The sequence below is a fragment of the Pyrus communis genome, chromosome 14 (assembly GCF_963583255.1).
Source record: "Pyrus communis chromosome 14, drPyrComm1.1, whole genome shotgun sequence".
NCBI lineage: Eukaryota > Viridiplantae > Streptophyta > Magnoliopsida > Rosales > Rosaceae > Pyrus > Pyrus communis.
In genome coordinates this window covers 3,360,424-3,375,556 of record NC_084816.1, presented here as the reverse complement: position 1 = coordinate 3,375,556, position 15,133 = coordinate 3,360,424, and the positions used below count along the sequence as shown (strand labels likewise).

General features: G+C 35.1%; 1 protein-coding gene and 1 non-coding gene across 3 annotated transcripts; both read right to left on the bottom strand.

Moving 5' to 3' along the window:
• Positions 1-4,925: 4,925 nt before the first annotated feature.
• LOC137715204 (eukaryotic translation initiation factor 2 subunit beta) lies at positions 4,926-8,802 on the bottom strand. Of its 2 annotated transcripts, none has more exons than XM_068454447.1 (10): positions 8,669-8,802; positions 8,408-8,463; positions 7,503-7,611; positions 7,361-7,416; positions 7,225-7,279; positions 7,014-7,108; positions 6,761-6,906; positions 6,084-6,226; positions 5,800-5,885; positions 4,926-5,280 (listed from the first exon to the last, which is right to left on the bottom strand). In XM_068454447.1, exons 2-10 carry the CDS (start codon positions 8,453-8,455, stop codon positions 5,203-5,205), a joined length of 816 nt encoding a protein of 271 aa, XP_068310548.1. In that variant the 5' UTR covers positions 8,456-8,463; positions 8,669-8,802; the 3' UTR covers positions 4,926-5,202. The 2 variants fall into 2 exon arrangements, with proteins under 2 accessions (XP_068310548.1, XP_068310549.1); XM_068454448.1 differs by having other exon boundaries at positions 8,408-8,460; positions 8,669-8,796.
• LOC137716654 (small nucleolar RNA SNORD34) lies at positions 5,532-5,616 on the bottom strand. Its single transcript, XR_011065719.1, has one exon. It is a non-coding gene; the product is annotated as a small nucleolar RNA SNORD34 (small nucleolar RNA).
• Positions 8,803-15,133: the final 6,331 nt, after the last annotated feature.

Sequence of the window (15,133 nt, the reverse complement as noted above, 5' to 3'; positions counted from 1 at the left end):
TGATAGCTAAGTTCTATCAACCTCCCCTTCTTTTGGTCACCATTAGGGTGCTGAAAGTGTTTGTCTGTTTCTAGGTAGACTTTCATGTTTCCTAGTTTGAATCGGCATCACTAATAGTCTAATCCTGTGTAATTTGTGCTTTTTGTTCGGCTTTTTGTCGGCCTCTCTTGTATATGTTGTTGCCTGTTTTGGGCTTTTTATGAAATGAGCTTTCGTCCAAAAAAAAAAGTCAAATAACGAAAGTTCATAAAGTTTCAATTAGAATGGGACAATTGAGATGAATATATATTGACAAATTTTATTGACATTGATTTAATAGTAGTTATAATCATAGGAGTGAATATAAAAACAAAAAAAAAATTCAGGTGTTAAGGAATACGAGAACCTCACATTGAAAGATTGACAAAATGAAATACAATATATAACGAATGATTCTACTTCTAATTACACCGAGTCCTCTACTTATAAAAACCCCCACCCTTGCTATTGTGTACGTGATAAGATGAATGAAGGTTAGTGCATAATATTAGTGTGGTTAGTAGTGAAACCTGCTGACCCTTCCATATGAGATCTTGACAAATACATGTGAGAACAAGAAATTATAAAATAGAGGAGACGAATAGTGTCCATCCTTCTGTAGCCCAACTATGATATCACTCTTGTTTTTATCAACACAAACATAGAGTGCCGAAGTAGCTAGTTGTCTTATTTTGTCTACTGGAATTTACACTTTGTTTTATTATCCTTGGTTAGACCAATTTCAATATTGCTAAATATGTCCTCAGCATATACTGAAGGCGACATGATCAATTCACATCATTCACTTGATTCTTTGTCAATGATTCAATTTTCAGCTCTAATTATAATGCATAAATCAACGACTCGTTCATGTTATAAATGTTTCAGTAGTACATAAATTTTCTCTTAGACTCAACCCAAATAATTTTTTGGAAGAAGAAGATGCACGCGGTTTGTTAAGTGATGGAAATTGGGGGAAGAATTAAGTTGGTTTGGTTTTCTTTGGGGATATTCTCTCCTATTTCATCGTTATTTTATATATGATCTGAAACAGAAAATTGTGAAAGAGTTGTTTATAATTTATATTTAGAGTGAAGATTGCATACATGCAAAAGGCAAAGAGTGAATTATTTGTACTGATGATATGTTTGGTTTAATTTTCAGATAAAACAGATCCTACTGACAATGTAAATCTAAGTCCAATCTGGGCTTGGAGAAGTGCTTACTATTGCACTAACAGAACAGTAAGCCCACGTACACACATACATTCGTGCGAGTGTGTGTCCATTCTAAGTTTTATTTGTTACATGTATCGGACATAAAAATCTTGTTCTTTCAATCCCCTGGTTACCAATAATCCATAGTCAGCCACCCTTAAATCCGATATCAATGGTAGAGATAAAAACACATCTATTTATAATAACCAATAAAGTATTTTTATCCAACATGATGAATTTAGAAACTGAATTGACAATATAACATGTTATGTTTAGCAAATAATCATATATTTCGCAGTACATACATAGGTGGCACTGAATATATATATATATAATCATATATTTCGCAGTACATACATAGGTGGCACTGAATATATATATATATATGAAATTCAGTTCAAGTCGGAAAAACCTTTCGAATTGTGGAAATTCAATGACTTGACCAATTATTTTTTGAGCAACATTTTTCTGTCTTTCTGGGTGGTTTAATTGTTTTTGAGCTTGTGATTTAACTTTTGCAACTTTGACTTAAAATTAAATGAACAAAAATAATTCGACTGATTACTAGAATATTGAAAATATATTATGACCTAAATGAACCAATCTAGAAGAAGAAATTTGAAGTGTTTGATGGGTGTTTTTAATATTAGGCACCTTCTCATTGCTCGCCAAAGGGGCAGCTGACATTCTCAGGAATCGTGGACGTGCCCGCAAATGAGACCGGAGAATACTGCAGCTCAGGCTGCTCCGCCCACGCCTTGGATGTGCCTAAATGTATCTACCTCTGCAAAGAAGACTTCTGGTTTCATAACAATGCCACTGTGCATGTTCTCAACACATGTAAGAAAAATAATACAGGTACTCTTCCCTAGCTATATATTAACACAACGGTATATCAAGAGAGTTGGAAAAGTTCTCTTACCAGAATGTTTATTTATACCATAAATCAGATTAATTTATACCTTAAACATGCAATTCCGGATTTACAGTGTGACAATATAATACAGTAAAAGAACATTATTAATTGGGAACTGTTGGAAAATGCAGCTATTTCGACAGTGGATTACAAAAGCAGTGGCATCAAGGTGTTGCAAAAGATGTACGTACCATTTGTTGCATCACTCTCAACCTTGGCCTTCATAGCGCCCAACTTCATGTGAGGGGCTTTTCCCTTGCATGCATGCATATGGAGATAGAGTCAGGCCATCTCAATAAGGACCAACAGACAATTACTTCTGCATATGCCTCAAAGACTCTTTTTCATTTCTACTTATTTCAATTCTTGTAATATAATCGGGATTAATGATCATATAGCAAAACCCATAAAACTTTATTGTGCGTGACGTTCAAATTGTATTTCTCACTTGATGAGATTTAGAGTTTACTTTAGTGGTACTTCATTTCTTAATATTAGGCGAGATTCAGAGTTAGTTCTTCCTCCTATTTATATGAAAAAACCCGACGCAAATGAGAAGGAAGAGAAAATTTTGCTTTTAAAGTAGTGTTTGGACTTTTACACCCATATATATGTATGTATGTATGTATGTATGTATGTATAAATGATTTGTTCATCTCAAGAAAAGAAAACAATGAAGAACCGTAATTAATTAAGTAAAAAATAAGAGAACTAATTATGTAACAAAACATATAGAAAATGAGGTTCAAATCAAATTTTCATTAATCGATCAACGATGAAGCCTCAGACAGTTCATTAGTCTTTCATAAACAAGACAAGTATCTCTGACGATGTCGACATAGGTCTTCATAGGCATCCTCAACAAAATAATTTTTTTCTTTTTTGAGAACCAGTAAAATACATATTTAGTAGCACATGCATGCTACATAAAACTTTAAACTTAAAAATAAAACGACAATATTTAGAGAAACTAATATAATTTCTATGTTCATGGACAATAATATATATATATATATATATATATATATATATATATACACATATGTATATATATTGCTATGTAGAACAGTAAACTTATAAATACACACACACACAGAAAAGCCCCATAAATCACAAAATGCTCATTTGTTATTTGTATATAATTTTAGCAAAACGTGGAATATGCAAAATAAGAATTTGGAGGAGAATAATATTATCCAGCCTTCTATAAATAAGTCCACATATTGACAGCAGGAGTAAACAACATAAGATGACCAAAAAGAGCAGAAGGGAAATTTCCATGACCTATATATGAGCCAATGCCACCCTTGTTTTTATCATCTCAAACACATAACTAGTTCCAAATAGCGATGTATAGTTGTCCCTCACTTTGTCTACGCTTTGTTTTATTTTATTTTGGTCAACAATTTACATTATTCATGCTTTTGGCTCTTAGCCTATGGTTCATTTTCTAACCCCAACTCTATAGTTATAAAATGGTTCGATCGTTCAGAAGTTTTCTCTTAGGAAGAAGAAGCAGCAGCAGCCGGTTGAACAGACAAGTAAGGACTGTAGTTTGGCGATACGAACATGGTAAGAGAATATTGGTCATGTAAGTTGATGAATGGCTTTAACTGGGAAGTGTTGGAAAATGCAGCTATTTCGACAATGGGTTACAAAGCAGTAGCATAAATGTGTATCGGAAGAAGATGTACGTACCATTTGTTGCATCAATGTCAACCTAGGCCTTCATGGCCATGTCCAACTTCATGTGAAAAGCTTTTCCTCCCGCTAAGTTTTACGCATGTAGATACAAAAGAGCCGCCAAAGTTCAACATTAGGGACATCCCTAGACCTACCGGTGGTTGTGGAAAAAACAAAGTACATGTTAGTGGATCGAATTTTGATCAGAATCCGAGGTAATTAATAAAATTTGAATTGAAGCTTCCAATTATGATATGAATCTGACTAATTTGATTATGAATGAAAGTCAATTTGAGTTAAATTTTTTATGCATTCAAAATATACTCTCACACTGTTCTCTTTTTATAAAACATGAAATATTCAAATTAAAAATAGATGAATATATAAATAAATAAATAATATATATATACACACACATTGAACAATGAAGTTACTAATGATATTTTAGTCTTTTTAATGTGTTTAGTTAGATTCATTATGTCTTCAGTTAGATTTAATAATGATCTAATCCAAATACGCAATCCAGCTGTAAATAAATGCAAATACGAATTAAGAAACCGATCCGAATCATATCCCTTTACAGGTGACATCCCACCAACTAGCTCTTAGTCAGATCAACAATTTCTTGCGAATTGGATCACTCTCTGCTTATGGTGGGATGCCGCCATCCCTCATTTGGGAGTGACCCTTCGAATTTCACTCCGGTCCATGTTGAAGAAATTCAAAAATCTGACGCAAGAGGGCCCGTCTACTTTGAAGTTCAAGGAAAAGGTGCCGTTTTAGAAGGTATCCGACAGAGGGAGGGCAATGTCACCCTAACTAAGGTGGTAAAGCAGCTCGTTGCTTCCCACCAGAGGCTAAAATGCCAACATGGAAAGAAATGGAACCCCTTTGTTTTGCATGCTCCGAGTTCGCACGTTACATTTGATGTAACGAGACGTTCATTTCTCCGCCGGATTTCCGTAATTTAAAGAACAAATTAAGACGGACTTAATTGACTACCACGCTCGACTGCTACAGAATCAAACTTGTGGAAGGGAGAAGGGGCGGTTGAAAGCAGATGAATCAGGCAAAAGATGGAGCAGAAAGAATTGAGCAGATAATGCATCGGAGTTATTGCTAAAACAGCAAACATTTAAGCAGCTTTCATACATCCGAGTTATTGCTAAACAGCAAACAATTAAGCACCATCAGCAAAAGCTACATTTTAAAAAGGTCAGTAAGCACTACACACAGATATAACTCTGAAACAGTGCAAAAAAATTCTCAACACCCGAACATCACAGAAACTGTTACTGTTGTAGATAGCAAACACGCGACTCAAAACTCAACAACTGCTAGTAAACAATGAGTCGAAACAGGCTAAGATTATGTTCCGGCATTCCTTCTCCCAACACGAGCCATAAAACCAGCTTTAATTGGAGCGACAGATCGTCCAGAACCACACTGCAACAGAAAGAATAATCAAATAAATGATCAGCTGAAAGCAAGGCAAAATAAACTCCAGTCAAGAATTTTAAAACCAGAAGGATCAGTAGCACATCCCAATGATCAACGTTGAAACTACGGGCACTTGAACTTAGAGCTATATATTCTAAGAGAACAATGAAAATCTCCTGAAGAAGAAAAGTATTACTTCACCCAAAACCCAAGGGTGTAGTCCCACCACCCCTTTAAAAACAGATCAAACTTTTCCGTGAGGCCTCAGAAATAATTTAGGTTACTCTATCATATGAAATAATCTGACAATGTAGGCAATTTTTTTAATCATCATAGGCCTCTTCAACAAGCTATTACGCAGCGGTGTATAAACACCAAAATCCTTCTTTATTTATTTTTTATGTCGTACAAGAACAACTTTCTATAAATTAGAAACCAGGGGGATGCCACTTTGTCAAAACCACTAACATTAAAAAATCAATAGCCAATTAACTTTAGAAAAAATTAATTAATTATGACTGTTACCTTCTCGCATCTGAGAAAGAAGAGGCGATTCTCCTTTGAAAGTATAGTGTCTGGACTTTTGCACCCAAGGCAAATGACATATTCATCTGAAACAAAAGAAGCATGAGTACAAATGAAAATAATTACATGTGTGAAACACAACTGAGCACATACAAAATGACAGACATAACAGCCAAGCATGCATACTGAGCAAGGCAGACTGCAAAATAATTTCCAATCGGACCACTCCACATTAACATTGTAATAAAAAATAAATAAATCAAACCACAGAACAAGGTACTTACTGACATATCGCCGCAGTATTCCTTCAAAGTTCTTTGGTGCAAATCTTCCCTTAACAACCAACCTCTGCTGCCCATCAAGTGATCCACTTGTTCCCAGTTCGGCAAGCAAGAATGCCATGACATGATCCGGCTGCCTATGCATCCTGTAATTTCAAGGTAGAAGGGTTTATTCATTTAACAAAGCAGATGAAATCAACCAGTAGCTTTAGGAAATAAATTGGTAAAATAGTAGGTAAGATTTTCATGTTTATACTATTACGCTCATCAAATACCTATGTGCAGTCCATATAAACACCTTCACATGTGTCAAACAGTGAGAACATTTAATTATGAGTAACACAAAGCAGTTGCATAAACGATAGTTGGAATGCAACCACAGAAGCCAAACCGTCCTTTGCCACTTAATTGTTTCAGAGACCAATGTTCAGATTAGTACATAAACTGCAACATATATCTACACAGCATCAGAAGTTTTCATAAATAAAAAACTACACATTAATAGCATCTGCATGCATTTCAGTATACAGAAAGCATTCCTTCATGTAATGATGCACAAAAAGAAACTCAAAGAACCAACAGAAAGAGATTCTAATACACAATAATCTTAATAAACAGAACAAAAGAGATCAAAGCAAAATAGAGAAACAATGGTTTTGGTTCAGGGAATTGAAACCTACGTCTTGCATAGATCCATGAAATTCACAAAAACAGTTTTCTTTGTGCCCTCACGAAGAACTTGTGGAGGCCTCATCACTGTCCTACGCCTGTCTCCAGCCAGATCCGGGTTATTTTCGCGAAGTATGTTAAACACCCTGTCAAGAAGCTGAATACATTGCATAGGTAAAATTAATAAAGCATAGATGTATAAAGGTCAAGGAACTATAACTGTACTATGAGAAAGCTGTAACGGAGATGATATAATTTACACACCTCTTCATAAGTGTAGTCACGATCACTCCCCTCCCAAGGATATGATGGAGTCTCTAGAACAATCCCTTCTCCTTCCTCTTCCTCACCAGTGCGCTCTAAAAGGCCAAAAATATAAAATCTCAATCTTTTTTTTTTTTTTTTTTTTTTTTGAGACAGAGAGGTGGCAGGCATTTTATTAGCCCAATAAAATATTATTAGCTAAAAGTCTTACCATTTAAATCTTCCACTGCATCGCCACTCTCTTCATTCAAGATACTGGTCTCAACCTATAATCACAGCAACCACCAAAAATCAATATCTAGAAAAATGATTCAGCTTGTAAACAATGGAAAATCTTGGTAACTTACTGGCTTCTTCTTCTTCTTTTTCAAACCAGCAAACGTACTCTCCTGCCCCTCAGAAACTGCAATGACAAAACATACAAGTCTCAACAATTGTACTTGTAAAATAATACAGCGCAAACAAAAAATGGTTGTTCAATTGAACCACCTGTCAAGCTTTCCGCTTTCTCAGCCAACTTTTCCACAGAATCATCAGTAGTATCCTGAATAACAACCTTCTTCTTTTTCTTCTTCTTAGTAGGATCAAAGGGGGCAATCTGCAAAATAAAAAAAAATAAAAATAAAAATAAAATAAAAAAAGGATGAAGACCACAATAATTAGTTCTACCATTCTGTACCACCAAATTCTAGATGAAACAGCACCTTTTCCTTTCCATTGGATTCTTATACTAAAGGCACCCTTCGTGGAAGACGGGCGCTGTGAATTATATCAACAGCCGCTTCTCTCCAACAGAAAATTTATCATACCATTACATTTTCGACTTCTAATATAATACTCCAACCTGTCCTTCTACTATTACTATATTAAGGAAATAGATAGCATACGTACTATACTACAATTAGTTGCTACCAAAGGAAAACTTTGATAAAATTTCTAGGTGAACCTTTCAAAGGAAAAAAGGGTAAAACTAATCTAACTTCCCGCAACGCCATAAGCTTATTCAAGCTTCAATAATAAGGTCTTGAAGCCGGATTTACCATCAGAAGAGTAATGCTACATTTACCATCTATCTATACCATCTCTCTAAATAGAGATACAGCCCACCAACACACGTGAGTTCCATTTCTATTAGAGATGGTACAAATAGATGGTAAGAACAGCATTTTTGTTATCAGAATCCTTGGATTAACAATTCATCCATCTCAAATTCCAAAACGAACTTAACACACGCAAGAGGTAGGAATCAAATTATATACCATACCGCTAATGGAAAGGAAAGCGAAAAGACATAGATTGAAATACAAACTTAACAGGTATTACAAAATTGGGGCGGGGAGTGGAAATTCAAATATTACTGCAAGAAAAGCTATTTGCAAGAATCTGAAACTTACATCTGCTACCACCTCGTCCTTCACCTCATTCTGATTGTCATCCGCCATGATGTCTGCTGCAAAAACATGCGAAACGAAATCAAACCCAATCCAACAACTTCAAGAAGAAAGAAAAACCCTAGAAATCAGGAAAAAAAACCCTAGCATACATCCCAAATTGAAATCCCGGCGCGTTTGCAAGAGATAAAATGAAGAAAAACTGGGGATCTTTGAAACCTTAGAAAACTAAAACGGCGGCGATTGTAGAGAGAAACTACTTACATGTACGGCGGCGACGGAGAGCTGGTTTCCCTCTACGGCTGTGGGTGTGGCTGCGACTGTGAGTGTTGGCCTAATCGATTCGCTCTGTTCTGTGTGACGTTATAGGTTTGCTTTTTCGCTCAGTTGGGAAAGAGTTGGACATGATATTTATACCTAGAAAGCTAGAGGCCCATTGGGCCTTGGGCTCTGTTTTTCTTGTGCCTTGGTTGACAAGTAGGCTAGCAAGTGGCAAGTTCCCTTTGATTTTTTTGTTTATTGTTTTGACGTTTGGGTGTTTGAGACTTGGCTGCCACGCAGAAGCTATACACGTGCTAGGCTACCATGATCATTCAGACTTTTAAAGCAAATTGTACTCTTCTATTTTTGATCTGTCGAGCGACAGACAGATATTATCTTCGAATTCCTTCTTCCTAATTCATCAAGTTCGGGAATTTAGGTTGTTGAAATTTGATACAACGGCTAAAATTATTATAACTTTTACGGCTAAAATTATTATAACTTTTAAAGTGAGCCCTTGTTTGTGGTCATTGAACGACCTGGATCCCCGAACTTGATGGATTAGAAGAAAAAGATCCGGAAAGGATCCTTGTCGGTTCACCAACATATATGGAATTAAACAAGTGTAAGTTCCGTACATAATTTATAATTTAATACTTGAAAACTAGAATTCAGATCAACGAGGAAGATGAATTGATCTGATTCTTATTTCTTACCTTCTCTATTAGTAAGTTTTTCGGTTCTTTACTTCTCTCAAGCTCAAACAAACACTAGGTTTGTTAACAAAATGAGTCGCGCTTAACCTTTAGTGTATTCGGCTTATAAAGTGGGCAATACAAGATGCCCCCACTTTGGTTCAAATTTTTAACTCATTCATTAAAGCTTTAACTCATGTGTAATGGTTAAATTTTTTGGAGTTCTAACGAAACACTTTCGGTGTCGTTCATTTTTAAAGAAAAATAATATTTTTACCTTTCTTGATACTATTCACTTACACATTTATTTGTCATCTTTCATTAAAACTAAAGTTTTTTTTAGAACTTTTCGTTAGTTTTCTTTAAATTTTTTACTTAAAAACTTCAAATTGATGACAAATTTCTCTTGAATGCACATCTTTTAAATGAGTTGAATCGAGCCAACTATTAGCTTAAGTTCGGTCCACGAATGAGCTAATCGAAGCAAAACTCGAGCTTGAGAATATCATTCGGTCGGGGCATGAGCTCAAATAATTTTTTTTTTTTTACTGAAGTCAGGGTATCCCAAAGGCTTCCTAGGCCCAATTATTTGAGTTGAACTTGAGCACTTTGGTACTCGGCTTGACCAACTCATGTAACCTTTTAATTCATATGAAGTCCTAGGGCATGTGGTTAAAGACTATTTGGTCTTGTACTCCCCATCTCTATTTGTCGACAAAGAAACAAGTAATTTTGTGTGACTGTAGCTCAGTGACAGTATTCAACGTAAATGTCCTCTCGATAAGGTGTTTGTTTCATACTCCAGAGTGCTCACGGGAGGACCGAAATCACTTATCGAAAAAAATATATGTTGTGTGAAGAAGTACATAAAGTGTTTTTTTTTTTTTTCATAAGCGATATATAGCCCTCCAATAATCTCTCTCCAACAGTCCTTAAGAAATTTCCAAATTCACCGTCTTTTCGTGAATAATGCTAGGCACACCAAATTTGTGCACTAAATGTTGTGGTTTTCGGAAATATTTATTTTTTTGATAATTATAATTAATTTTATGAAAATTTTAACAATGTTGGTTTGGAATTAAGATGATAAACACGTGCCAAAATATTAGAAAGGAGACCAAAGGATACATGAAATTTGGGGATAGTAAAGTCCCTGAGATATACCAAAGAATGAATTTCATGTTAAGCTGTCTCCAAGGGAGAGTAGGAAGAAAAAAAAAAAAAAGTTTTAACGAAACATTTCAGATACTATTTACTTTTAACGAAAAATCACATTTTTATTTTTATTTTTATTTTTAATATTATTCATTACACTTTTATTTGTCATTTTTCGTTAAAACTAAAAAAAACTTAAATTTTTCATATCAGTCTTCCTAATAAAAAAAAAAATCAATTTAGACCCAATACTTCTCTAAGACCATCTCCAATGGTTGGGCTAAAAGTCAAATATTTTAGCCCGGAAAATTTAGCTTTTAGCCCAGAAACAACTTTTCTGCTCCAACCGTTCTAGCCTAAAATTTTAGCTCGGGATTATTAAAGAATGAACTTAGGCTTTTTTTTTTGTTAAATTAAATTTAAAAAATAAATAAATATGTAGACTATCGTAAATTAATTTTATAAATATTTTAATCTAAAAAAATTTAAATTCCGATAAATATTAGGTGGAGTCCACTTTGATTTCTGGGCTAAATTTTGGGGGGAATTTGGCATTGGTTTAGCATTTAGCATTTAGCATTTAGCATTTAGCCCCAATTTTCCTCTTGGGTTGGAGTGGGTTTGAGGGGAAATTTTGGGAGGTAATTTGGTTTTTAGCCCATCATTGGAGTTGGTCTAAGGCATATTTTTGGGTGGGAATTCTGGGTTTGGAGATGAGAGCTTGGGATTAGTAATTTAGTACCCATCCCAGATGATAAGATTGCAACTTGGCCGTGGGACCCACATTTCACCTGTTGCAAACAGACACAGGGGGCCCCACGAATCAGCAGCCTCAACGAGGAGGATTGAGTGGGTAAGCGCATGGAAGGCCACTTTCTACGGTCCAGATTAAAGTGTCGTTGGCATCCAATGGCTTGCACGGGCTCTAGGTTTTGATCCAGTGTGGCGCGTCCAGTTGCGTTAGTTTAATCAATTTTAAAACCAATTGCTCAAATCTAATTTAATCAATTTTTACAGTAAACAAAAATATCAACGGCTCATATTTTAATACAATGGTCAAAGTAATATTATTAATAAATCCAAATCAGACCGGACATCAAAACTCTATAAATATCCCTCCATTTGTTTAGAATTAGAATTTTTTAACATAATTTTTTTTTTAATTTGAATTTTTTTTACATCAAAATGTTCCTAAAGATAAAACAAGATAGAGTGTACAAAACCTAATTCCAAAATTATTAACCACAAAAATCAACAAAATACAAAAATTTAACAATTTATAAAGGTAGGGGTAGGAATCATAGGTCTCTTACTATTAGAGGACAAAAATGATTGACCCCATAAGTATAGATGAATAATTGAAAATACGGGTTAAATTTTAGAATTTAGATCCTTGAGATGGAAATAGCCTTAGGTGGATGGGTCGGTTTAGTTGGGTTGTGAAAGTTCTAAATCGCATAATGCCTAAAAAAAGAACTGAGGATAAGATATTCAAGCAAAAATTCCTTTTGTTGAATTAACAAGTGAACCGACCCAATCCAAACCCACTTCGATTTGGTGGGTTGGATCGGATTGAGTGATTGACTAATGTAAACATGCTCACCCCTAATAACGACGTAATAAACACAAATATTTATGCAAGAAAATGTTAAAATATGTTTATATAACTAATTGCCCTTTAATTATATGACCTGAAGGTCCTGAACGGCTGTTGGTAGAAAGACAACACAAACACTGTGGTGCTTGCTGCGTCGATTATTTTGATGCAAAATGGACTGGGAAAGTTCTGAGAACCTTGAATATCGAACTTTCAACTGATTCGAGGTCAAAGAAAGCATGCTGCTTGTTTTCCCTTTTGTTTTTTCTGCTTTTTCCAACATCAATATTTCACCTCCCGATTTGGCTTTTTCCTCCAGCACTTACTGGAATTTCTCTCCAACCCTCGTTCAATTCTTTTGTTTGAACATGAACGAGTTGATCAACGGTCGGTCTTTGTTTAGACCAAATAGGTGAAGTGGTGGGTTGAAGATTGTTTTCACCAAAAGCAAAAGCTTGGAAAAGTCAATTGCAAATTTTACGACATGCTTGCAACTCGGAAGAACCTTCCACCTCTTGTTTCGATTGTCTTTGATTCCATGCAAAAAATAAGAAATCTTCTAAGTGAATTGTAAAGTACTATTGCACGTACCATGCATGGTAATATATATATGGCACTAGGTTACAAACTACTAGTTTGGCACAGTATTGTTGAAAGCGGGTGGTGCCTTGTTTAATGTGGTTTTGTTTGTTTGTTTGTTTTTTTTTTCTTCTTAAGAGGCGATCAGTTAGTGGTTCCGTCCCAGAAGTCCACATTTTCGGGAAACGAAAAGAGACTCATAGAGGTATTTCAATCTCTTTCTGGCTAGTACCATGCCATTTACCAGTGCTAAGAATCAAACTCAGGACGTGATGTGTGGAATGTGGACAAAGAATTCGTCTCTAACTACTAAGCACTTGTTAGTCGTTAAAGTAAATTTAAATTATAATATCACAAAACCATAATATTATGGCCGATTTAATAAAACTACAATTTTAAATTAGAAATAAATAAGGTATGGAACAGTCAAGTGCCGACTTGACTAAGTTTTGACTTTTCAGCTGGGAGATGTTGAGTGAAATCCTACCTGCCTTGTTCTAGTTTTTGCGCGTGCTTAACTTATAAAAATATTTGCAGCTGCTCTCACTCTCATTGAATTTTATGCCTGAAATATACGGGAGACAAATTTGCATGTAACAAGTTTCATACCATATTTTTCTGCATTTCACTCACATGATAGGAAACGATGACCTATCACAACTAGATTTATTACAATACATTGCTCCTTGAAGTAGTTTGTAAGGGATGTCTTCTATACTCTTTGTATGAAATACGTGGGAGAAGAATTTGTATGTAACAGATTTCATGCACCGTCTTTTTGTCAACAGACCCCCACCCTCAATGGTTTCGATTTTACCCGCGATCTTTTAATCAATTTGATCATGACCCAATGACAAAATATCTTAAATTGATTAACCCCAAATACCAAATTGTAGAAAAAATTAAAAACAACCCAATTACTAAAATCTCATATTTTAATTTTACTACAAATTAGAGAAAACCAAGAGGAACCCAATGGAAGACGGGCAAACCCCAGATTGGTGCACCGACGGGAGAAACACAGGAGGGAGAGGATTTCCGAATGGCACAGTGGCAAGCCAAGACGAAGAGCGCAGCGACGAGAGTGCCGAAACCTCCATGTACATTTCCATTCCAATATTCCTCCTACGACCTTATGAATAGGCCGTGAAATCTGCTCGAACACGAGATTTGAGTGAGATGAAATGTTGAAAGTTGTTACCTGCATTCACGTGACCACTTTCAACACTTAAATTGACGGAAAGTAAACGGAATGACAAATTTGATTTGCGAGATACATTTTCAAGGATCAAATTGATAAATTTTCTATTTCACAAACCCTTTTGATTGGAATGTTATATTTCAGAGACCAATCGTGATAAAAACCCCTTGAGATTTAGATTTTGTGGCTGCTTTTGTGTTTATGAACACCACTCTGGACTCAGTCTCTTGTCACACTTTTTTGTAGACAGTACAAATGTCGAAATATCAATTTAGGGTTTTTCATAACATTAACATTCCAAGATTTTTTTCACTCCAAGAGTCATTTTTCTCACGGGTTAGTTAATGCATGGTTTGATCTAAACAATACGACATGGATGAGCTGAATTATGAAGCAATACAAAGAGTTGGCTTTAGCCTTTAGGTTTGAACTTATTATTTTTCACATTTTTTGTGTGACAACAAATTTAGAGAAAAAAATTGCTCAATATGCACTTTGGTATATGCAAGTTTTTTTTCGTTTTTACAAACCTAAATCATGGGGCCCAAAAATGAATATATAAAAATTTTCTAAGAACCAGAACAAAGTTACTATATTATAATTCATACTTAATGGTAAATTGGTAATATAATCATCGATTTGATTCCATCATATATCTCTATTGCTAATGCAGCAGAGATAACTTATGACTTCACGGCTGAAGAGAGATTAGCGAAGTTGTGACCAATCTATATAAGTAGAGAATAATGAATCGGCAATCTAACAGCTACAACTCTTGTTGGTTTAACAATTGTAACCACACTACATCTAGGTGCAATTTGTACCATTGAAAAATCTGAATGTAAGATCCATGGTTATGCTGTGTATATTGTGTTTTGCCGGCGTTTGGGTACATAAAAAATTCGAAGAAGGAGAAATGCTAGGGGACTCTCCATGCACTCTCTTATGCCTCATGTTTTTGCACAATGTTTTATAATTTGGCAAGAAAATTGACGTTGATCTGTGAAGTGACAGAAAATTCATTAAAAATCATACTTTTGATAGAGTTTCCTTAGCATTTCTCCAAAGAAAGAGAGATGAGTATTTAGAAATCAGATACTGAAGATTGTGACAATGACATGCAGAAATTAATTTCTAGAAATAGGATATTACGTCACCAGTTTTATAAATAGCATGAGGAGTGGACTTACTGCCCATCCAAGCAAAAACAAACAATTAAAGACCAAATCCATTGGAGGCAC

Bases quoted from the DNA above. Each gene is read 5' to 3' on its own strand.
- LOC137715204 (XM_068454447.1), bottom strand. From the start codon at position 8,455: ATGGCGGATGACAATCAGAATGAGGTGAAGGACGAGGTGGTAGCAGAT. The intron at 7,612-8,407 runs GTAAGTTTCAGA...TTTATTTTGCAG, and splicing joins AGGACGAGGTGGTAGCAGAT to ATTGCCCCCTTTGATCCTAC. The intron at 6,907-7,013 runs GTGTGTAAATTA...CAATGTATTCAG, and splicing joins GTGACTACACTTATGAAGAG to CTTCTTGACAGGGTGTTTAA.